Source organism: Elephas maximus, chromosome 15, assembly GCF_024166365.1.
Source record: "Elephas maximus indicus isolate mEleMax1 chromosome 15, mEleMax1 primary haplotype, whole genome shotgun sequence".
Taxonomy (NCBI): Eukaryota; Metazoa; Chordata; class Mammalia; order Proboscidea; family Elephantidae; genus Elephas; species Elephas maximus.
Genome location: NC_064833.1, coordinates 84,996,678 through 85,022,730, shown reverse-complemented (window position 1 = coordinate 85,022,730; position 26,053 = coordinate 84,996,678). Strand labels below are relative to the sequence as shown.

At 38.8% G+C, this 26,053-nt stretch overlaps 1 protein-coding gene across 3 annotated transcripts in view; it reads right to left on the bottom strand.

Annotated features, from left to right (window-relative positions):
- TOX (thymocyte selection associated high mobility group box) overlaps positions 1-26,053 on the bottom strand; it is a 364,544-nt gene that overhangs the window by 54,246 nt on the left and 284,245 nt on the right. For all 3 annotated transcript variants that reach the window (XM_049854467.1, XM_049854469.1, XM_049854468.1), the window contains exon 4: positions 9,859-10,140. In XM_049854467.1, the coding sequence (XP_049710424.1) occupies positions 9,859-10,140 (282 nt within the window). The remainder of the gene's footprint in view (positions 1-9,858; positions 10,141-26,053) is intronic.

Below are 26,053 nucleotides of genomic sequence, written 5' to 3'. Positions count from 1 at the left end.
AGGCTCATAATTACCTTGTGTCTTTGGTGTTCTTCATTGTTCCTTGCTCCAGGTGGGCTGAGACCAATTGATGCATCTTTGATGGCTGCTTGCTAGCGTTTAAGACCCCAGATGGCACTCTCCAAAGTGGGATGCAGAATGTTTTCTTAATAGATTTTATTATGCCAATTGACTTAGGTGTCCCCTGAAAGCATGGTCATCAAACCCCCGCCCCTGCTACTCTGGCCTTCGAAGCGTTTGGTTTATTCAGGAAGCTTCTTTGCTTTTGGTTTAGTCCAGTTGTGCTGACCTCTCCTGTATTGTGTGTTGTCTTTCCCTTCACCTAAAATAGTTGTCTACTATCTAATTAGCGTAAATCCCCTCTCCCTCCCTTCCTCCCCACTCTCGTAACCATCAAAGAATATTTTCTTCTCTGTTTAAACTATTTCTTGAGTTCTTGTAATAGTGGTCTCATACAATATTTGTCCTTTTGCAAAGGAGTAATTTCACTCAGCATAATGCCTTCCAGATTCCTCCATGTTATGAAATGTTTCACAGATTCATCATTGCTCTTTATCGATGCGTAGTATTCCATTGTGTGAATATACCATAGTTTATCTATCCATTCATTCGTCGATGGGCACCTTGGTTGCTTCCAACTTTTTGCTATTGTAAACAGTGCTGGAATGAACATGGGTGTGCATATACCTGTTCGTATAAAGGCTCTTCTTTCTCTAGGATATATTCCAAGGACTGGGACTGCTGGACCGTATGGTAGTTCTATTTCAGCTTTTTAAGGAAGCGCCAAATCAATTTCCAAAGTGTTTGTACCATTTTACATTCCCACCAGCAGTGTATAAGTGTTTCAGTCTCTCTACAACCTCTCCAACACTTACTATTATGTGTTTTTTGGATTAGTGCCAGCCTTGTTGAAGTGAGAGGGAATCTCATCGTAGTTTTGATTAATGGCTAATGATCGTGAGCATTTCCTCGTGTATCTGTTAGTGGCCTGAATGTCTTCTTTAGTGAAGTGCCTGTTCATATCCTTTGTCCATATTTTAATTGGGTTATTTGTCTTTTTGTGGTTGAGTTTTAGCTGAATCATGTAGATTTTAGAGATCAGGCACTGATCGGAAATGTCATAGCTAAAAACCTTTTCCCAGTCTGTAGGTAGTCTTTCTACTGTTTTGGTGAAGTCTTTGGATGAGCATAGGTGTTTGATTTTTAGGAGCTCCCAGTTATCCGGTTTCTTCTCGGCAATTTTAGTAATGTTTTGTATTCTGTTTATGCCATGTATTAGTGCTCCTAATGATGTCCCTATTTTTTCTTCCATGATCTTTATCATTGTAGACTTTATGTTTAGGTCTTCAATCCATTTTGAGTTTGTTTTTGTGCATGGTGTGAGGTATGGGTCTTGCTTCATTTTTTTTGCAGATGGATATTCAGTTATGCCAGCACCATTTGTTAAAAAGGCTGTCTTTTCCCTAATTAACTGACTTTTGGCCTTTATCAAATATCAGCTGCTCATATGCGGATGGATTTATGTCTGGATTCTCAATTCTGTTCCATTGGTCTATGTGTCTGTTGTTGTACCAGTACTAGGCTATTTTCACGACTGTGGGGGTATAATAGCTTCCAAAATCAGGTAGAGTGAGACCTCCCACTTTGTTCTGATTTTTCAGTAATGCTTTACTTATCTGGGGCCTCTTTCTCTTCCATATGAAGTTGGTGATTTGTTTCTCCATCTCATTAAAAAAAATCGTTGGAATTTCGATCGAATTGCATTGTATCTATAGATGGCTTTTGGTAGAATAGGCATTTTTACAATGTTAAGGCTTCCTGTCCATGAGCAAGGTATGTTTTTCCAGCTGAATAGGTCTCTTTTGATTTCTTGCAGTAGTGCCTTGTAGTTTTCTTTGTATAGGTCTCTTACATCTCTGGCAAGATATATTCCTAAGTATTTTATCTTCTTGGGGGCTGTTGTAAATAGTACTGGTTTGGTGATTTCCTCTTTGATGTTCTTTTTGTTGGTGTAGAGGAATCCAACTGATTTTTGTATGTTTATCTTGTATCCTGATACTCTGCTGAACTCTTCAATTAGTTTCAGTAGTTTTTTTTGAGGATTCTTTAGGGTTTACTGCGTATAAGATCATGTCATCTGCAAATAGACATACTTTTACTTCTCCCTTACCAGTCTGGATGGAGAGCTTCTTTTTCACGCAGAGAATGCTGAACCTTATCGAGGTAGGTTCCTGGTGAAAAAATTCCAGTTACCTAGGCTTAGCCCCACTTTTTTTTTTTTATTCCATAAATTAATCAAGTATGCTTAAGTCATCTAGGGTATGTTTAAGAACATAAATTCTTTAAAAACACTGTACACTAGCATAGCTGAATTATATGTGCAGATTTTTGAAACAATTGTTTGGTATCAGGTGTGAAAGGTACTTAATTTGACTGAAATCTGCCATTTTTCCCCAAACTAGTTTGTTAGGCTCATCCTTAACCAATGGGGGTAATAGGGGTGTGTGTGCGTGTGCGCGCGTGCACGTATGTGTGTATAATATTTTTTAGATAAGGGAGGTATATTAATTAAATTGCTGGAGTCTAAGGCATCATACATATTACCACACATGAAGGGTTGACCAGGAATATAACAAACACAGTTCAGTGTAGAAAATACCAGATTTTCAAGTCCCCGTTTTAAATTCCATTGCTGGATAAAGTGGACTGACATTTCTTTCAACACTGCTTGATTTTACCTCATGTTTATAGAGCCGTGTCTGCTTATCATTTTTGCTTTATTCCAGAAGTCTTCCTTTAGAAGAGTAGTAAATAAAAACTGCATCTCTACAGGCTTATTTAATTGCTACTCTAGAGACATCCTATTTGCCTTGGGAAAAAAGTCTAAAGATTTTTGTTTCTTCCCGTATAGTGGAACACGCACACATTGATGAACCGGCAAACTAGGGAGGAACTCCTGAAGACACAGATGAAGTGAAAGCAGGAACTCAGAAACATAGAGTACTAAAGCCAGCTTGAAGATAGTTACTGAACCTGGTGAAACTGAATCAAAGGGTACAGTGGACAGATGTAAAGCCCAGGACTGACCAAAAGTGGGATGTGGGGTAGGACAGTTTCCATGAAAGTCAGGACACACAAGAATTAGACTCTCATTGCAAGGGTGCATCACATCGTCTCCCCCGTATGTGCCCTCCAAGGATCTCCAAGGATAATTGCTCTGGAATATCAGTAGTGAATGGGGAGAGGGGGAAAAATTCTCTTGTGATAATTCATAAGCAACAGACATCATTTACAAGGATTTGTTGCCTGAATTGACACTAGTTGGGTGGTTCTAGGCTGTAACGGTTTAAGATGCCTGGCAGAAGCAAACACAAATTTATTTCGGAGGAATTCACTTTCAAACCAGATCTAAAAGAATTTGTGTAGATAAAATTATAATATCAGTCCTCATTCCAAAAACAAAACAACGACACATAAAATGAAACAAGACATTAAGACTGAGACCTGGCAGTAACAACGGATAACAGAATCAGACCTCAAAAGACTTCAAGTATTGGAGTTAGCAGAAAGAGGATATAAAGCAAATATGATTAACATGATAAAAGAGATTAAATATATGGGAAAAGAGCAAGCAACTAAAAAAAAAAAGTCCAAGCAGATTTGAAAAAGAACCAAGGCAAACTAGAAATATAACAGAAATTAAAGCCTCAATAGACCAATTTAATTTCAGATTAGAAATAGCTAAAAAGAGGATTATGAACTGGGAGGCAGATACAAATAAATTAATCTTGATGTTATACAGAGAGACAAAGACATGGAAAATATGAAAGGGAAGAGTCAGGGAGGACAAGGATGAGAATGTCTAACACATATCTAATCACAATTACAGAATGAGAGGGGAGCAAGAATGGGGAAAAAAAAATAATGACTGAAAAATTTTCCAGAACTGATGAAGGACAGAAATCTTATAGTATTGGAAAAATGTAAAGAAACTCAACCGCATCACAAAGAAGCTCCAGGACATCAAAGAGAAGGAAAGATCTTTAAAATGGTGAGAGAAAAAGCAGATTAATTTAAAAGGAAAGACAGTGATATCAAAGACCTAAATGTAAGAAATGAAATCATAAATTCCTTGAAGAAAACATGAGGAGAGGTATGGCTTTGGGACCTAAGTTTTAGTAATGAATTCTTAGATTTGACACCAAAAGCACTATCAACAAAAGACAAAATAGATATATTGGACCTTACTAAAATTAAAAATTTTTATTCAACAAAGGACTTTAATAACAAAGTGAAGAGACAACCTACAGAATGGGAGAACACTTTTGGGAACCATATATCAGATAGGGTTTAATATTCAGAATATTTAAAGAACTCCCACAACTCAACAACAAAAAGAGAACACAATCAAAAAATAGGCAAAGGATTTGAATAGATATTTCACTAAAGAAGATATACAAATGACCAATAAGCACATGAAAAGATGTTCAACATCATTAGCTATTACCAAAAGCCAAACCCATTGCTGTGGAGTAGAATTCCCATTCATCGCAACCCCACAGTTCAGAATAGAACTGCCCCATAGGATTTCTGAGGCTATAATCTTTATAGAAGCGGACTGCCACATCTTTCTCCCTAGGAGTGGTTGGTGGGTTCAAACCGCAGACCTTTTGATTAGCAGCTGAGCACTTAACCACTGAGCCACCAGGGTTCCTTCATTAGCTCTTAGGGAGATGCAAAGATGCAAATCAAAACCACGATGAGATAGCACTTCACACCCACTAGAATGACTATGATAAAAAAAAAAAAAAGAAAGAAAAGAAAAGGAAAACAATACCTTTGGGGAGGTTGTGGAGAAGTTGGAACCCTTTCTTATCCATAGCTGATGGGAATGCAAAATGGTACCGCTGCTGTGGAAGACAGTTTGGCAGTTCTTCAAAAAGCTAAACAAAGAACTGCCATATGACCCAACAATTCCACTCCTAGGTATATACTCAAGAGACTTGGAAGCAGCAACACAAACAGACACATGGATACCAATGCTCATTTTAGCACTATTCACAATAGCCAAAAGGTGGAAACAACTTAAATGGCCATCAGTGGACAAATGGATAAACAAAATGCAGTACGTACATACGTATGATGAAATATTACTCAGCCATGAAGAGAAATGAAGTCCTGACACTTAGGCAACATGAACGAACTTTGAAAACATTATGCTGGGTGAAATAAGTCAATCACAAAAGGAAAAAGATTGTATGATCTCACTTATATAAAACAACAAGAATAAGCAAATGTATGGAGACTAAAGTTTATTAGTGGTTACCACGGGCAGGAGGAAGGGGGAAAGATAGGGGCAATGTTTAGGAAGCAATGAGTTTCTGTTTAGGGTGACATGAACTTTGGCAAAGATTATGGGTGATGATTGCACAGCATGATTAATGTCATTGATATCACTAAACTGTATGCCTGAAAAATGCTGAATTGGCAAAGTTGTGCAATGTATATTTTACAATAAAAAAAAGAAAGGAAAGACAGTAAGGCAGTGGACTTCTCAAAAACAATGATGGAAGCCACAATTCAATGGAATAATATCTTACAATATTTTCAAAATGCTGAAGGATGACAACTGTCAATCTAGAATTCTATACACAACAGAAGAATTTTTTAAGGGATATATGTTACAAACAGATCCTCACTAAAGAAAAATGTAAAGGCATAAGGAAAGTTGTACCAGATAAAAGACAGATTAAATGTATGAGTCAATCCAAAAGGAAAAAAAATACTGTATAAAAGAATAAAAATATACTTTGTAAGATTTTTTAAATTACAGTTTATTTAAATTATAGTTAAAATGAACAACAGCAGTAACAGCTCCCAGTATGAATTGGAAGGACTGTCTGAAGTTAAAATATTCTAAGGAGGAGAGTGAAGACATTGATCAGTTTTAGACTTTTATGCATTCGTACACCAAGGGTAGTCCCTAAAAGAAGAGAACAAGTGTATAATTTTTAAACTTATAATGAAAAAAAATGTGATGAGAAAAATAAAAACAATCTTAATGAAGGCAAGAACAGAGAAAAAGAAACATAGGACATTTATGGGAAAAATAGAAATCAACACACCTGGATAAAGAAGCTCAAATATTTTCGTATTTCTGTTAATGTAAATGCCGTACATGCTCCATTTATTGTAAAAGATTATCTAACAATATACTGTTTACAAGAGACCCATATGAAACATAAGAATACTTCTAACAGGACAGCTGAAAGTAAAAGCATGGAAAAATACATGCTATGACTCTTAGCCCATAATTTCTTTAAAGGAAAATCTGTCCCCAAAATATACTTGTAATGCCAGATAAATTAAGTATTTTACCGTGTTTGGTGTATTGACAGTACTGGATTACAGGCTTAGAACCACAAGCTGCCCATGTTTATATTTCTTTGCATGTTTTACTGTACGTCTGTCTCATTTATGACTTAAGGCTGTCGAGACAACTTCGTAACAATCAGAACCATGGGTAGTGTTTATAGGGTGATAATTTATTTTACTACTGCATTTACAAGATTTCTGTCCAAACAAACTTATTTCATATCATTTACTTAAGTAAGCTGGAATTAATATGTAATTACCTAAAGAAAGCATAAAGTGTTAAGAGGGAAGCTTTAAAGGCTTATTTTTCCGGTTGTGGGACTAAACATTCCTTTTTAGTGCACTTGTTAGGAATGATTTAAATGATCTTTTTGAATTAATGCTATATCATATTTAACTGAAGCTGACGCAGTACAACAATCCACATAAATCCTGCTCAGACATAAAGGAAAAAAATCCAGCTTAATCTTTAACTGTGATGTAGAATGTTTGAACATATTTTTGGGGGGGTGGTTTTCTAGGCATTTAAGAAATTTAAGTTGAAGAAATCAGTAGGAGGATTTTGAATTGCGAAGGTGAAGAATAGAGCACAGGATTGGAATGGATGGGTGGAACATACACTTCAACAAAACATGAACTTGGGAATATTTATTCAGACCAAAAAAAAAAAAAAAACACAAACAAACCATTTTAACCAGGGCACTCTTGAGAAAGTCATCCTTATACCCTCACAAATCCCTAATTCAAGAACATGCCACTACAGAATATAACTTCTATATAATGCTTACACAACCACTACTAAAGAACTATAAAATTATTTTGAGATTGGCTATAGGGTGATTGCATAGGACACTGTGATGAGAAACCATACATGTCAACTCTGTGAGCTGTATCCAGTTATTCAATCAAACACTAAGCTAGGTGTTGTGAAGGTGTTTTGCAGACACTACTAACACCTACAATCAGTTGACTCTGGGTAAAGGATATTATCCTCAATAAAGCTAGCGGGCCTTATCCAATCAGTTGAAAAGCCTTAAAAGCAAAACTGAGGTTTCCCTGACGGGGGCCGGGGGGGTGGTGGTGGGGGGTGGGTGGAATTCTGGCTCAAGGCTCCCATCACTCCTGCCTGAGTTTCCAACCTGCTTACCTGCCCTACAAATTTTGGACTTGCCAACCCCCAATCACATGAGCCAATTCCTTAACGTAAATCCGTTTAGGAATGGATGGATGGAGAGATAGACAGATAGACAGACAGACAGGTAGGTAAGTAGGTAGATAGATAGGTAGAGAGAGAGAGATTCTACCGGTTCTGTTTCTTTGGACAACCCTGATACTCACTGGCAAAGTTTCATACCAGGCTGGAAGCTTATAACATAAAAGTTGATGCCTCATAAAAATGATAAGATATGGACCTTGAGGTCAACAGCAAATGGCTGAATCTATGGATGTTCCTTCTACAAGCTCCAGGTTTCTACTCACTCTTCTACTTATTTAAGTTGCGGAGGGTGGAAGCGGAGGGTGGAAAATGCTATTGCAATTAAGCATAATCCTGTATAAAATTTACTGTCAGAAGATGCTACTAATTTTCCATTTAATTACTTGAGTTGTCAGCAACAAATACTTATAAAGATACAATCCAGATGCACAAACTGATCTTTACTACGAGCAGAGCATTAATTTTTTCCCTTATAATATAGTACATGTTATCCATGTTTAGGAAATTAATTAGAATTATCCATGCATAATCCAATATCTAAATCATTGGCCACAAATTCTTAGTATTCACTTTTAAGTCCAGATGATAGTTGTCATTAGGACAATCCATATTTTCTTAAGAAAATTATTTCCCCCTCTAAATGCTCAGCTAAAAGCAAGGATTTCACTAGCCTGATAAATGATTTATGTAGTATCAATTAATTGCCTCCTGCCTTTTTATCCTATCCAATGAGAGGCTAGCTTACTGCCAACAGGGAGAGACTGAGGGCAGAGGGGATCAGTACAGGAGGTTATGTTTAGTTGTGTAGCCTTATCTTTGCACAGGAGCCTTTGTGGCTCAGTGGTTAAGAGCTGGGCTGCTAACCAAAAGGTCGGCAGTTTGAATCTACCAGCTGCTCCTTGGAAACCCTTTGGGGCAGTTCTACTCTGTCCTGTAGGGTCACTGTGAGTCAGAATGAACTCAGTGGCAATAGGTTTTTCTATCTTTGCCACAAAGCTAAATAAATCAGTGCATCACTATTTATCTGAACCTTTAAAAAATGAATGTAGCCATTGGAAAACTAACCACATTGATCAGAATATCACAGTTTGCCTTTGTTAGCTGCTGATGATATCATTTCCCAAAAACAAAATTCTCATAAAAATGAAAAGAAAGCCAAGTGGCTAACACCAGTGACTATTCATAATTAAGATTAAAAAAAAAGAAGAAGAAAAAAAGAGGATGAATATGAAGTACTCTGTTACCATGAGTTTTCAGAGTAATAGGCATGTGAGTCTTTCTCACTGGGACAATGCTGGAAGATGCCTGACTGGTAATCAAGGCAATAAGAAGAGTATTTTGGTGTTTTTGAATGAGAAAGTACTCACTGTTGGTGCAGTCGTTTAAAAAGTCGCCTCTAGCACTCGAAGGAACTACCTGTCTTCTGTAGCTATTTTTCCAGTTTAAGGACATGAAGACCTCCCTTCTCATCAATAATGTTAAAGTGACACTCTTGGTGACACAGGCAGACAGACTGACAACCATGGTGGCATGGGGTTCACAAAAGGCATGCAGTGAACACCCAGGCTTCTGCTGCTGGAGGGGGCTCATCTGATACCCTCAGCCCTGAGTTTCTTTATTCTCGATATGAAATAGTTGGATCAGGCAATCTCAAAGATTTCATCTAACCATAACATCTTGTACACTCACACATACACACACGCACACACACACACAGAGATCACTGTATCCCTGGGATGTTGTTTCTTTCAAACACCTGGCTTCGGAAATGGATAGTGGCATTGATTGAACATTAAGAATGTAGTTAATGCCACTGAACTGTGCGCAGAAAAAATGTTGAATTGGCAAATATTTTGTTGTATATATATTTACCACAATAAAACAACAACGACAACAATAAACCCACATGGTTAAACTGAGATAGACTTATTGGAACGTGAATAAGCTTGATGTTGGATGATGAGTCCTAAAGATTCATTATGTATTGTTTGCTATATGTATTTTGTGGGTGCAAACTACTTTTATGCTTAATATATAGCTGTACTTAAAGGCCTTACTGTAGACTGAAGAGTGTAATCTGGTAAGCAGGTGGTTTAGTCCACTCAGTTTGTAACTAGAAAAGAGTACCCACTATGGCTGCACCAACGCTTCTCATTTGGACGTACAAATTTAGAACTTGCACCCACCATAATTCAAGAAAGGTGCCACAGAGTACTTTTTTTGGGCCACTGGCTGTCTTCCCCAGTCCTGCAAATAGCCTACCATACCTTAGAAGTGTCATCCCCTTCGTCTTCATGCACCGAGCTGGAGGGAGAAGGGGTTGCCGACTTGCTTCCAGGTGGAGAAGGTGAATTGTGGGGAACACTGCTCCCTCCCATATTCAAGCCAAGTTGGGCGCTGAGCTGAGACTGGTTGATGGTGGTCAGCTGGCCATGTGGCATCATCCCAGGCTGCTGCCTGACATCGGCAGGCTGCACCCTAGATCTCATGGCTGCCATCTGAGGGTGGGTGCTATACTGGGTTCCTTCGGGGTTCCGAATATCTTGCATCTACAAAAAGAAGATTGGGGGAAAGGAATAATTTTTCATAAATATACTTCTGGCAATGTACATTTTTTTAATTCTTTAGACTGCAGGGTGTTCTGCTGAGCTACAACCATTTTTTTCTGGGGTAAAATAATCCTCACTGTATATATCAACACAGGTGCTGTTACCAAAAGAACAGAATTTGAGAATTAATTCAACATCCCATTGCATTACTCACAACCTGATTTATTTACAGTCTTTCAGTACTCATCAAATGTAAGCATACATCATTAATAGATTTATACGGTGTTAAGTTTCAAAATATTGATGCTTATTAGAGTGCCTGTCAAAGTTATACAATTATTAGTGATTACAGCATTCATAGCAATTCATTAAACCCTGTTTATTTTATTCTGATTATTTAAGAAAGGTTTGGGGAGTTGGTAAGTGTAGTATGGTTATCAGTTTAATTCTAGGTAGGCTAGTACTGGCTAAAATGATCTACCATCTCATCACTCGTACAGGTTGGCATCAACCAATTGATTAATTGACTGTTGAAATGGTTTGCCCACACAGTCAGATTTGAAAGTAAAGCTCTAAAGTCGCAAGGTCACCATTTTAATCCATTATGCTATTTGGGTCACTGCTTTTTAGCCTTAATGAGACTTACTTTTGTAATTCAAGCAATGAATTTCGTCTCTGCAAGGATTAGAATTAAAAGCATTGGAGGATGAAGTTCTTAACGTATCTCGGGGTCAAATGTGTTGTATGAGAGCAGTATGGCAGATTTCACTTAACGTTTCTCCAACATTTTCAAATTGAAAATAATGGGGACTATTTTGTGGTGCTTACAGAAGCAGTTCAGCTTCCTCATTCTGAAGGGGCTCAGGCAGTTCATTCAGGGAGAGGAGGGTTAAAACAAGAGAAAGGGAAAAAGAGAAAAAAAGTGAAATACAGAATGGCCATGAAGGGACATTTTGGAACTGAAAAATAAAATTAATATGGTTATCATAGTAACCTGTTTAATTAAAAAAAAATCACACAATGTCAGAACTGACCAGTAATTACCTGTCTGCAAATGTCACTGTGATGTGAAAATACTATCAAGGCTTTTTTTTTGTTGGGGGGGGGCGGTGGTTGGTGAGCGAATGCAGTTTTCTACCAATGCCCTCTTGTCATTTTACCAGTCTAGCTAGATCCACCTGAAATTGAAATCGTGGCTGGGCAGGGCCCAAGTGTTTGCCTGTGTTGCTTGTATTACGTCTGTCTCTACCATGAGCTCTTGTACTAGTCAGTTTAAGCATTTTCCCAACTCTTGATATTGTTCCATCTGCTCAGACTCGGTTCTAGGTAGCCTAGGCACTGGGCTCTTTTCCTGAAGACTGAGGCTGGCGCTGTGACTTTCTGTGCTGCTTTCCGAGTCTAAGCCGTATTTTCCCTAATCCTGACTGAATTCCTCCAAGCCTTCAGAGGTAGCTGATAATTCTCCTTTTCACGAAGGTCCTCATTAAGCAGTTACTGCCATTCAGTGATGCGTGTCAGAGCTGCAAGGGCCCTGAATGACACTCTTTTAGTCCCTGGAAGATGACACTTAGGAGTGGGCCAGACCAGAGTAAAAACTTGTCAAATGTTTGTTGACTAACTCCATAAATGAATGAATGAAGCCCACATTGGTTAAATAACTCAAAAAAAAAAAAAAAAAAAAAAAAATCACAGAGCTTGAGGTAAAATCTGCCTTTCTCAAATTCAGTCTTAGGTACTCCCTCCCCTCTGTATTAAACAGCTGACCCAACACTGTAAGTAGGTCAGTAGAGAGAGATGAAGTTGTTTAAAGGTAAATTAAAATGCCTTTTCCAATGCTGTCTACATAAATCAATGATTGTTTTTAGAGTATACTCATACCTCCCTACTCACATTTACTAAAACAGTTTTTGTTCCTCCTTAGCTGTTCACAGAGGAGCTGCAGGGTGGCGTGAATGGTTACTGTGCTCGGCTGCTAACCAAAAGGTTGGAGATTGAGGTGCAACAGAGGCACCTCGAAAGAAAGGCCTGGCAATCTACTTTGGAAAAATCAGCCACTGAAAACCCTGTGGGGTACAGTCCTACTCTGACACACACATGGGGTTGCTGCGAGTCGAGGTCAACTTGATGGCAACTTGCTAGCTGTTCACAGAACTTCTAAGCATCTGATCTTTAGAAATAACACAAGTTTTTACAAATATCCTTAAAGCTGTGCCACCAACACAGGGTACCATAAAAACCAGGACCAAAAGTAGAAATATACATAAGAGGCATATTCTGTACCACCTCCTAATGTTCTGAGTTCCTGTGGCAGTTTTTATCAGACCCTTGGCACACAGACAACTCTTTCATCGTGACTGTGAAGAAGGGGAGTTGGGGCCCTCCGTGTGTCAGCCCCCTCTGCTCCTACCTGTTCTAACACTTGTCTTTGTAGGAGGTTACCAGCCCTGTAAATTAAAAACATTCACTAGCAAAAACCACATTTTAACTAAATTATTGCTTTAAAAGTGTTCAACTGACGTTTTTACTTCCCCTTCACATAAATCAATTTCAATTTTGGCCCAGTTACAAAGCATGAACAATTCGTGACACATCTGTTTATTTTTTTTAATTTATCGTGATAAAGATGGTTAAAATGGGAAATTTTATGTTGTGCATATTTTAAGTGTACAATGTGATGGTATTAAGTACATTCACAATATTGTGCAGCCTTCACCACTATGAATTTCCAAAATTTTTCATCAACCCCAAACAGAAACTCTGTGCCCCTAAGAGCTCAGCTGCTAACGAAAAAGTCAGTGGCTTGGATCCACCAGCCGCTCCTTGGAGACACCGTGGGGCAGTAGTTCTACTTTGTCCTGTGCGGTCGGAATTGGTCGCTATGAGTTGGAATTGACTCGATGGCAACGGTTTGTTTTTTTTGTTTTCTTTCCTCCCTCAGGCTCCGGTAAACTCTAATCTACTTTGGAAACATATCTGATTTGAGCTCAGTTTTTCTTCTCAGTCTCTCAGAAATCTCCTGGTTTTAACATGATATTGAAGGGACGATTTCTAAATCGATTTACATTACATACGGAATTTCCATGACTACAATCAAAAGTCTTCCAAAGCCTAAAACAATCTCACCTATCTCTTCCAGCATTTTGCTTTGTTTTGGTTGTCTTTTCAGGTTAATTTGGGTTTGTGGGTAGATCTTTGAGTGCTAAAATCTGCATTCTCACTCTAGCCCCAGAAGTGGAAGGTGGTGGGAGTGGCTAAGGAGGGGTCAAGCATCAATTTAACCAAAACCAAGCCCACTGCCGGAGAGTCGGTTCTGACTCATAGCGACCCCACAGGGTTTCCAAGGCTGTAAATCTCTAAGGGAGCTGACTGCCACACCTTTCTCCCCGGAGCCGCTAGTGGTTTCGAACTTCGGACCTTTTGGATAGCAGCTGATTGCTTTAACCACTGTGCAACCAATCAAGTGATCAGTAGGGCAGCTTTTTTTCAGCAGACTCATCATTAGTTCAAAATATCATGTCGCTAATGGCCAGGCAAATAGCAGCTTTAACACTGCAGCAGAGGACACGTTTCCCATGTGGAGGATAAACCCAAAACCAAACCCAGTGCCGTCGAGTAGACTCTGACTCATAGCGACCCTATAGGACAGAGTAGAACTGCCCCATAGGGTTTCCAAGGAGAGCCTGGCGGATTCAAACTGCCGACCCTTTGGTTAGCAGCCGTAGCACCTAACCACTAGGCCACCAGGGTTTCCATGTGGAGGATGGCAAGCACAAATCAGAGCGCTTGCCCATCTCTTTAGCCCTCGGTACTCATTGTTCGCACAGTGAGAGCTCAACATCCACGGGGGCAGTTCAGAATAAGGAGGAGCTTTCCCATGTCGCCATACTTCCACAGGTGGCAGTTCAGTGTTAATCACTGCCTGATGTACAAGCTGGGAAACAGTAAGGAAGCTGCATGGAGTCTGTTGACTGAAGGGTAAAAATGATCAGTTAGCTCATGCAGGTAAGCTGAAGTTTTCATTACTAGCTTTCCTTTAGAAAGATACCGACTGACTACAGATCCTTAATGTCCAACACAAAACCTCAGTTTATAAAACATATGCTGTTAATCTCCCATATTTTAAATTTATCGTGAATAATTTACTTAAATCATGCTTAATAGTAGCTGTTGTTTTCTCTGATTCTTCTCGACTCTTTCACTGACTTCTCTTCTTCTGAAAACTTCCTAACCTTAAATGATTCTTAAGCATTCTCTTCTTCGTCATATTTCTTTCACCCAGCTAAGCTATGTCATGGCTTTACTAATGGGGAATCTTCCAAATTAAAATTGACAGTTGTGAGCCAAACTCAAGGCCTAACTTGCCAGAAATCACCACTTGGATATCCCACCTGCGAGAAAGTATACAGATTTTCTTCTTTGTCAAACCTATCTTTTTCTATTGTCATGGATTGAATTGTGTCCCCCCAAAATATCTGTCAATGGCTATGTCATGATTCCCACTATTGTATGATTGTCTACCGTTTTGCCATCTGATGTAATGAGATGCATCAGTGGCAGTTATATTGATGAGACCTACAAGATTAGATAGTGTTTTAAACCAATCTCTTTTGAGATATAAAAGACAGAAATGAGCAGAGAGATATGGGGACCTCATACCACCAAGAAACCGGTGCCAGGAGCACAGCCTGTCCTTTAGACCCAGGGTTCCTTCATGGAGATGCTCCTAGTCCAGGGGAAGTTTGATGAGAAGGGCCTTCTTCCAGAGCAGACAGAGACAGAAAGCCTTCCCCTGGAGCTGATGCCCTGAATTTGAACTTCCAGCCTACCAGACTGTCAGAAAATAAGTTTCTCTTTGTTAAAGCCATCCACTTGTGGCATTTCTGTTATTGCAGCACTAGATGACTAAAATATCTATATACCCAATTTCTGTTGGTATTCCTTCTTTATGCCACCTCTACTCAATTGTTCCAGTAATTTTTGACTCCTTTTCCTATCAAACTCTTGTGAATTCTGTTGAGTCTACTCTAAAATACCTCTTACATCTGCCTTCCCTTTCATGCCCACGCCTATTCGTCTGTTTAAGGCCTTCGTCCCCTCTTCGCTCGTAATAGTTACTTAACATCCTTCCCCCAAAAGAATCTCTTAACATCTGCCCCGAAGAATGTTGTGAAACCGATCTTCACGAGCCAGGGGTTCAAAATCTTTCCAACGACATCTGCCTACCAAATTGAATCCAACATCGCCACCGTGATATTAAAGGTCTTCAAATAAATCCTATTCCATATAACTGTCCTTTGCATACTGTTGTTCAGCCACACCCTGTAATTCCTATTCTTTGCCCAAGTCTTTCTACCTCGATCACATATCTTTGTCTATGCTGCTCCTTTCCCGTTCAATAAATGTTTTCTGAGTGTCTGCAGTCTGAAATTTTAAAAAAGAGAGGAAAAATAAAAATCTTACTTCTCTGAGTGATTTGAGATTTGCATGGTACTTTTACCTACTGAGCCTTAAAATTCCCTCTGAGGTAGCAGTGTAGGAATGACTTGTTTTACACAAGGCTATTGAGACTAGATGAGGTCAAGTGATTTCAGATTTCCTTATGAATAAAGATTGAAGTAGAAATGGTATATGTTTATTTTACATACGTGTTCTCTTTTGGCCACTACCCTCTACACATATCTAAACCCTAAATATACTTTCAAGTCAAGTTGAAAAGTCAGCTCTTTTACAAAGTTCCAAGAATCTTCTCTTTCTAAACTGCCACGGCATTTTGTTTGTACCTCCTGGTGTGTCATCACTTTTTAATTTTAGGCTAATTGTGTAGTACCTTCTAGACAGTAAGCTTCTTGACTAGTTCATGACTAATTCATTTTTCAATCCCTCATGAGATCTCATTTAGTTAAAAGATATTCTAAATATTAAAAAAAAAACTTGCTGAAGGAATGAATACTACAAATTCAAACTACATTAATCATTTTAATTTTTTTTCTCCTGTGAACTTCATCTAGCATTAGTCACATGTGAAAAGAAGATCTGATTAATGCCTGCTTTTTTTTTTTTTTTTTTTTGGTGGCAGAAACTTCGAGCTCTATCTTCCAATACTCATTATACTTTTGTCCTGAATACCAGCTGCTGTTGACTTGACTCCAACTCATGGTGACCCCATGTGTATCAGAGTACAACTGTGCTCCATAAAGTTGTCAATGGATGATTTTTTTCAGAAAGAGATCACCAGGCCTTTCTTCTGAGGTGCCTCTGGGTAGACATGAATCTCCAATTTTTCAGTTAGCAACAGAGCATGTGAACTGTTTGTGCCACCCAGGGACTCCGTCCTGAGAAAAAGGCCTGCGGTATTTGGCCAAGCAGCTGGCTAAAGGAGGGCATTCACCAGCTCCTCCTGCAGCTGTGCACAACCACATGACCATGTTTTGGATAATGGAATTTAAGTAAAAGTGTTGTGTGATACTACTATGAAGTCTCTTTAGAGGGGAGGACTAACATTCCTTTGCTCTTTTCTTGTTCCTGTTGGCTAAAAGGCAGGGTGATGTTTAGAGCTTGGGAAGACCCCTTGGACCAAGAGGCAGAACGTTAGAATGGGCAAAGGACTTGAATAAACGTTTCTCCAAAGAAGACATACAAATGGCCAATAAGCACATGAAAAAGATGCTCAACAAATCATTAATCACCAGGGAAGTGCAAATTAAAGTCACAATGAGTTACCAAATAACCCCAACCAGGATAGCTATTACCTGAAAAATGGAAAATAACAAGCGTTGTCCAGGCTACAGAGAAACTAGAACTCTTATCCACTGATGGTGGGAATGTAAAATGGCGCAGCTGCCCTGGAAGAGTCTGGTGGCTTCTCGAAAGCTTGAACCTAGAACCACTATGTTGTTACTGCTGTTAGTTGCTGTTGAGTCAATTCTGATTCACGGCAATACCGTGTATGCAGAGCAGAACTCACTCTATAAGGGTTTCAAGGTGATTTTTTGAAAGCAGTTCACCAGGCCTTATTTCCAAGGTGCTTCTGGGTGGGTTTGAAACACCAACCTTTTGGTTAATAGTCTAGTACTTAACTATTTGTGTCAACCAGGGTCTCTGGAATTAACCAAGAATTACCATATGACCCAGCAATTCTACTCCTACGTGTATACCCAAACACTTGAAAGCAGAGACTCAAAAAAGCACTTGTATACCAATGTTCATTGCAGCATCATTCACAATAGCCAAAATGTGGAAACAGCCCAAATGTCCATTAATAGATGGATAAACAAAATATGGTCTATCCATATAATGGAATGTTAGTCAGCCACAAAGAGAAATGCAGTTCCGATACATGCTATGACATGGATGCAGTTTGAAAGCATTATGCTAAGTGAAATAAGCCAGACACAAAAGGACAAATATTGTATGATCCCTCTTATATGAAATACCTAGAAGAGTCAAATGCACAGAGACAGAGTTTATTCGTGGTTACCAGGGGCTGGGAGGAGAAGGGGATGGGGAATTATTGCTGAAGAAGTACTGAGTTTCTGTTGAGGGTGATGAAAAACACTTAGAAATGGATAATGGTGAGGGTTGCACAACACGATGAATCTAATGTCACTTAAATGCATGCTTAGAAATGGTTACAATGGCAAATATTTTGTTATATATATTTTACCATAATAAACTTAAAAAGAAAAGCAGGAATAGAATCCATTTTGTTCACCATTGTAGCCTTAATATCTTGCAAAGGTCTTGGCACACAGTAGGTGTTCAACACATGTTTCTTCGTTTGGTTTAATAGATGTTCTGGTTAGGTACAGTTAGGATTGATGATGCTGGCTTCATAGAAACAGTGATACAAATCCTTGATTTTGGGGGAACTATATTTGCTAAATTCTTAGGACCTATTTTTTTTTTTTTTTAATTGTCTCAAGAGGAGCTCTGGTGGCACAACAGTTAAGCACTCAGCTGCTAACCAAAAGGTCAGCAGTTTGAACCCACCAGTGATTCCACAGGAGAAAAGACAGCCTAGGAAACCCTACAGGGCAGTTCTACTCTGTCATATTAGGTCCCTTGGAGTTGGGATTGACTTGACGGCACCCAACAACAATAACAATTGTCTCAAAAGTACTTTCTAATGTATGTATCATTCATTTTGTTTAAGTCCAGCAAATTTGATGTTTTTTGCATGTTCAGTTTTGAATGGCTCTTTATATTTATCTTACCATTTGGAAAGCTCATTCAATTTGAAAATGAGTACCAGAATTCACTTTTTGAAAATCAGAACTATGTTTTCTTAAATTTTACAAACTGCTGCTGAGGACCAATATTGTTCAATAACTATGGGAACTAATCAATGTGAATTAAAATAATGAAGGAAGATTACAAAATGCACTCTGGCCACCTTGAAAGAAAGGCCTGGGGACCTACGGAGCACGTGAGGTCACCGTGAATCAGAATTGACTCTATAGCAACTAGTTTTCTTTGTTTTTAGTTAGTCCCCTTGAAGTAAATTTCTTTCTCTAAATATAAATATATTTACATGTTTATATATAAAGTCACTAGTTCTGTTTCTCTAAAGAACTCTGACTAAGATCAAAAATAAAAGAAAAAATACCCATGTTGCTTATCTGGAATTATCATTTTAAAAAATGAGTAACATTTTGGCATAACAACTGTAATCTACCCAAGGTTACCGCCCCCCAGTCCTCCTCCAAAAAAAACAAAAACACAAATTCTTGGACTACTGTCAGCCATATTCATGATGAAGTGCAGTAACACCACACACTTGAGCAGCACCGGAACACCTAAAGGCCTGCTTCTCAGCTCTTAGAACCGTATGTGCCTCCCACCTTTCTGGAGTCTGTTTCTCCAGGGCTTCAGACTGGCTCATTACAGTTCAAACCCCTGCTGAGAATTTGCATTTCCAACCCAGATATACTGAATCAGAATCTACATTTTAACAGGATCCCAGGTGATTCTTATGTATAGTAAATTCTGAGACCCACTGCTGTCCTCCTGGTTCCCGGAGTCAATCCCTAACCAGTTGCCTTAGCATAGCCTCGGAACGTGGTAGAGAAGCAAATTCTCAACAGGGCTTCACTGGAACGAACCGGTTCGACGCCCTGGTTTTGTCCTTTCAACCGTCAGCATCCTTCCCAGTCCAACACATGAGCCTTGAAAGCTACCATTATCTTTGCCTCTAGCAGACAATCTATACCAAACACTTGTACACATAAAGCCCTAGTGGCGGCTTGGCTCTGGCTCCTCTGATCCAGCTGTTTCAGAGAAGAGCAGTTGGAGAACAGAGTGCTGGAACATGGGTAGCCCCAAGGCCTTATTTGCTAATGTGGCTCACCAGCTGCTCCTTTCTGTGGTGTTTGCAGGCTAGGCCTGGATGCGTGCCAGTTGCAGCAGGAACAAGAGAACTTGGGGAATCTCTGAAGCCCTTCCATAACCCCTGTCAGCACTGGATGCCCTTCGATGTTGACTGTCCTCCCCAGGGCTCCGAGGAGACCCTGCTGGATCAGGCTGTGACAAGTGCTCCCTCTGCGTTCCCTTTTACACATTGCTTATCAAACACATTGCCTCCGTAGCACGTGAAGAAATACTTCTGAGGCTTGCTCTCGGTAGTCCATCCAGCCTTGCATGATTAATTAGGCCAGCAAGGCTAAGCAGTTTCATTTTTCTTAGGAATAATGAACTGTAAGAGTTTGGGAGAAGAAAGTAAATGTTGATATTATTTAAGCCCCCAATTTGATTAAACATTTTTGCCAGTGATTCAATTAATATGTAAATGTATACACCAGAACAAATGCCTGGGCAAATTTAACAATCAAATTTTATTTATGATTTTCCAAAATGCATTTCCAAAAGACAGCTAAATTATTTGTCGTCCAAACAAATTAAATAGTTTGTGCCTGATCTCCTTGTATGGACTATTTATTATTTAAACATGTGTACTTTAAACAAACTTTATTTTAACATCATCACTATTCAACTTTTGACATTTAAAACTGACAATATTGAAAGGGGCAATCTGGAGAAATGCAAACACGTATCACACACTCTAATTTTAAAGATTTAGAAGAGTGCAGTTCAGAAGAAAGGCTGGACATTTTTTCTATAAAAATGTATTTTCATCTTCAAGATGGTAAATCGGAATAACTTGATTTTAATTCTAAATTTGCAAAAGCATAATTGTTCTCCAATTTAACACTTAAAATCTGTACTTTTTTCAAAAGAAAATATGAACAAGTAGGGTTCATATTTCTTTATAATAGTCTAAAATATACTAAAATAGGGGTATTCATAAAATGGATAGTCATAAAATAAATTACCAAAAGAGTGCAAAAATCTCTGATGTACAATTCTTTAGATACTTGGCAAAGAATAGACTTAGCACTCTATAGAACCAACATCCTCGGAGCTGATTAAAATCACCTCAAAAAAAAAACAAATGCTCATGTCCAAGTGAACTTCATAATGCCTGACCATCATCTTCCTTCAAACCTCCCCCTCTTCCATGAATGACACCCTCAACACTCAAGGGATTTGATGTGTAGGGGAAAACGCCACTGGAAAGTTTTAAAAGTCATGGCTAAAACATTATGTGGCTAAAGCCCATCTCACCAATCTTTCTGTTTTATTTTGTGTTCCGTATACTCTCCCGAAGGTCAGATGTTAGAGAGCAGAAAGAAACAGAGGGAGGACACGCAACCTCTCAATGTCCTCAGTGTCTTTGCCAAATCCTGGTCCCGCTCTGCAGAACTCAACTTCTATTTCTGTCACACCTAGCACGTCCAGAAATATGCATCTCAGTTGCCCTGGTGTGTGCATCTGGATTCATTTTATTAACAACTGAAGGAGCCATTTCACACCATTTTATTTCATTTCTTATTCTTTCTTTTTCCAGGTGGGAGTTAGTGTGCAATAGTGGTGGGTACCCTGATCATGGAGCCACCGGCTAGCCGTGTCTGTAACAAGTTGCCTTACTTTTAATTTATTTGACCCCCACTCATTTTTCACCTCTGGCAAGTGGTGATAACAATCTTTCAACAACAAATATTTACTGAGTGAGTACAATGGGCCAGGCATTGTTCTATATACTGGGTATATGGCAGCCACCAAGCAGACTAAAATCCACCCTTATGCAGCTTACCTTCTAAGGAGGAAAACAGACAAAAAGATAAATAAGTATTACATGAAGCTTGTTAGACAGTGCTAAGTGTTAAGGAGACAAATGTGAGAGAAGTGTACTGACCTTCAGTGCTTGCCTTAAAGTGCCAATGGGAAGGTTTACTGAGATAAAGATAATGAAGACGTTTTAGTATATTTAACATTCTTTTCAAATGGAAGCCCATTTTTGTGGCTGCAGGTCTTGTGTTTTACTTTTTGTAGAAGATGCTGATGCTTATCTTTTCTTATCACCCTTGAGTTGCTTTCCCTGACTAGTTCTAGTTCATGGTGAACCACTGGCACCACTGTGGCCAAGCACTATGGCATTTGTGGGGACCTTTTTTTTCACTGGAGGAGCTGGGCAGTCTACGGGCACAGAGCACAGGGTTCCACTGTTAAAGAAAAGGTTGAACTTCCATCCTGGGTTTAACAGCTCCCTGATCAAGGTTAATAGGCTAACAGATACAAAGTTAAAAAAAAAAAAATTAATAGGAGGCATTCTGATTCATAGTACAGCATTCTCTATACATATAATCTCTCCTTTGGATAACAACTGTGGCCGTGGAGGTTCTGGGGTATACCCGATGCCTTTTAACTGAATAGTTGGAAACATGGTTTTTACTCAGGCTGAGCCGCCCCACTTCTGAATGCTTTATGCCAACACAATTTGTCTTCTGGTGTTATTTTTAAACTATCAACACCAATATTATCCAGCTTGACACTGGGCTTCATGTGCTCTTGAAATGGCTCCTCGGCCCGACTCAAGAAAAGGAAACATGCAAATGTCAACAGGCAAATGGTCCTCTTCATTGGCAAGGAGCATCTCTCATGATTCCAATTAATGGCAGGACAAGAGGGACTCACAGAATAAAGGCTCTGTCTTGCCTGAAACAGTTTTGGGAACCATCTGGTCTACTGTCTGGTTCCCATAACATCTAAATTAGTAGTTCCTACAAAGTAGTATGCCTCTGGTTTAAGGGTCAATGAATTTGCTCTTGGACTACCTGGAATCAGGGTCAACGAGACCCTTTATGTGCACAGATCATGCCTTTTGCGTCAGCACTACAAGGTGGAGGCAGTGCTTTATTCACTGTGGGCTATAATCTTGTGTTAAAAGTGTCCTCAAACATGCTAATGTCTCTTCACATTTGATATGTCTAGAGAAAGGACTGAACAATGTGCCCTATTTTCAGAATACTTTCAAAGGACTGAAACAACAAGAATGGCCTGGAAGGGTAGTTGGTGATAAGAAAACTGGGAAGTACGAGAGATCTACCCAACGGCGGCTGTGGGTTACCTACCAAAACTGGCTCTGTGTATTTATAGCGTTGCAAGTCTGCTGAAATGGCTCCTTATACTAAATTTAAACCTTAAAATTTAACTTGCTGTTATAGTCTCCACTGGAATGTTAATGAGGTGCTAGTAAAAATGGAGATGTCAAGTGGAATACTGACTTCTTAATATCAGTTCAGAAAGTGATATTTGAGTTCATTTAGAAGCTCTTAAATCATTAGATACACACTATATTCAGCTTAAAGGCACATCTCAAGAGGCAAAATTAAAATGTTATATTCTGCTTGGATCAGATAGCTTCCCGATGCAGAATATTTGTATGTTCCCAATTTACTGGGACCTTGAAGAAAAGTACAATTTTAAATGAGTATTTATTATGGAAATCATCCAATAATCCTTTTAATAATATATTGTAAAACATTCAAATAGCATGAAACCAAGATAGGAAAATAAATTCTCCCTTATTAAGCCTAATATTAATAAGTTGGTAAAATCAGTCTTGGAAAATTACAACATCTTTCAGTGCCTTTAAAGTGTCTGACTCTGTCCATGACCTTAAGCTCCTTTAAAACAATTAAAGATTCAAATATTTGCCTGCCAAAATTTTATAGTGTGCTAGATAATGTGGTGAATATAGTTATATACAGTTCCTGTATTTCTGGGTATGTCTCATTTAGTTAATATTAACATTACTCACTCATTTATGCTTTTATACACTTTTGAGTCATATAAGGTCAAGGACTCAAAACTAGTCATAAAAACTACTGACTGCTATTCATGCTAATATAATACCCCTTTCTTTAAAACAACTGCCAATAAATTTCATTATAAAAAGTTATTAAAAGGGTTAAAAACCTATTAAATGTCAAAGAATTTGCCTGACTTGAACTTCTAAGAAAGAAAGAGAATAGGTTTTCTTTCTGAATTATTTAAATCTTTACTGACTGAGCACTGAACCATGAAATTAGAAAAGTGTTATTAGAAGTATTCTCTGGCTTTTATAAAAGTTGGAGCCCAGAATGTATCAAACCATAGTCTTTAACCAGACTAGTTAAAGCAATAGGTTTTTAATCCCAAATACATGGCTTCTACGGATATAAAGGTCATAATTAAAACTTGGTCCTGTAGCTTGGTGATAATAAAATTATTACAGAAGCACACGTTTTCATTTAGAATATATGAGCCACATGTTCTGATTTTAATTTGGACAAATATCTTCCTTTTTTTTTTTTTTTTTTATTTTTCAACTAACATAGACCCTCTCAACAAATAATTAGGTATTAATTGTAACTATTTTTAAAGCACTGATATTAATAATTTGAACGATCTATCTTTTATAGGTTTGTTGTTGTTGTAGGCTGTCCAGTTGCTTCCAACTCATAGTGGCCCTATAGGACGGAGCAGAACTGTTCCATAGGGTTTCCAAGGCTGTAATCTTTATGGAAGCAGACTGCCACATCTTACTCCTGTGAAGTGGCTGGTGGGTTTGAACTGTGGGCCTCTCCATTAGCAACCAAGCACTTAACCACTGCACCATGAGGGCTCCCTTTTACAGGTTTAACACCTACCAAATATAAGTTGAAATTACATAGTTATGGATTAAAGAGTTAAAAAAACAAAAAAGATCATAATCTTGGATGATTATAACCTTATGTGGCTGATAGCATAAAATCAATTTAGGCATCAATGATTAAAAAAAATAGCAAATCTATCTTTCGCATTTTAAATCTATTTCTCCAAGAAACTCAGCACAACTATGTGAACTGGTTTATATCTGATAGGCAGGTGACCATCCGCAGATGGGAACCCTGGTAGTACAGTGGTTAAGAGCTTGGCTGCTAACCAAAAAGGTCGGCAGTTCGAATCCACTAGCTGCCCCTTGACAACCCTATGGGGCAGTTCTACACTGTCCTATAGGGTCGCTATGAGCGGAAATTGACTCAATGGCAATGGGTTTGGTTTTTGGTCCACAGATGAGTATCCTCAGCAGCTCAATTATAGTCTTTGGTAATCATGGTTATAAGTTCTGTTTAAGTTCCCCAAGCACAGCACTAAAAAGTTGACATGAGTTGCCCTATTTAGCCTTCACAATAACCAGGTGAGACCAGTACAGTCCTCTCTGCCAGGGTACTTTTGAGGGACTGAAGGCTCAGAGAGGTTCAGTTTTTCAGTAAGTGGGTCAGCTGGAATTTGTCACACGGCTGCCTGATCTCAAAACCTATCTGATAACCATGACATACTACTGACCCCTGTGACACCCCGCATGCCATCTTGATGTTGTGTTAACAAAGAATGGTTGGAAGGGTTTGCTGGGGAAGATGCAGCTAGAACTTATGATGACAGCTTAATATACTGATTTCTTGTGTAGGAAATTCAATTCAAAAACTTTTACTAAACTTGGCACTCTGAATGATCCTAGGGGGAAATAAAGACAGATAGAACCATCCCTGTGCTCAAAGATCTCACAGTGGAGGGGGAGGACATACCATAATACAAGTCAGATAGGATTAATTGCTGTAACTCAAAATACAATTCTGCTGAATTGCAGAGGAAGGAGTGTGACTTCAGAGCAGGGACAAGGGGCTGACAGGTGGGACTGAAATGTGCAAAAATTGCTGCAGCAAGGGTCCCCTGAGAGTTGCATTGTACATTACTGAGAATTAGGGATGCTTTTAATGTAGAAAGACATATGACAGTGGAAATGAGAAGACCATAACTCTTCAGGCAATATTATATGCACTCGGATACCATCTGATTGTTAGGTGGATGGTATACCTGCTATATTTTCATAAAAGCAATGATTTGTCTATGATCATGTGAAATAAGTGTAAACAAAGATAAAATAATTACGTGGCTATTCATATAAAGGATAATTTTAGAACGTGAACGGTGAATATGTAATCAAATAATATTTTTTAAAAATGTGACTAAGCTATCTGGTAGTTTGATTTCAGTTTGGGAACGAGTAATCTAAGAGCCACGTATTTTATATTTTAAGTATTAGGACTGTCTTAGTTATTCAGTGCTGCTATCACAAAGATACCACAAGTGAATGGCTTTAAAAAACCAAAGTTTATTCTCGCATGGTCTAGGCTAGAAGCCCGAATTCTGGGTGCCAGCTATAAGGGAGGCTTTCTCTCTCTGTCGGCTCTGGAGGAAGGTCCTTGTCATCAATCTTCCCCTGGTCTGGGAGCTTCTCAGACAGGGGTTGCAGGTCCAAAGGACACGCTGTACTCCTGGCACTACTTTCTTGGCGGTATGAGGTCCCCATGTCTTTCTGCTCACTTCTCTCCTTTATATCTCAAAAGAGATTGGCTTCAGACACAACTGAATCTTGTAGATTGAATTCTGCCTCATTAACATAACTACCACTAATCCCACCTCATTAACCTCATAGAGATAAGATTTACAACACATAGGAAAAATCACATCAAATGACAAAATGGTGGACAAT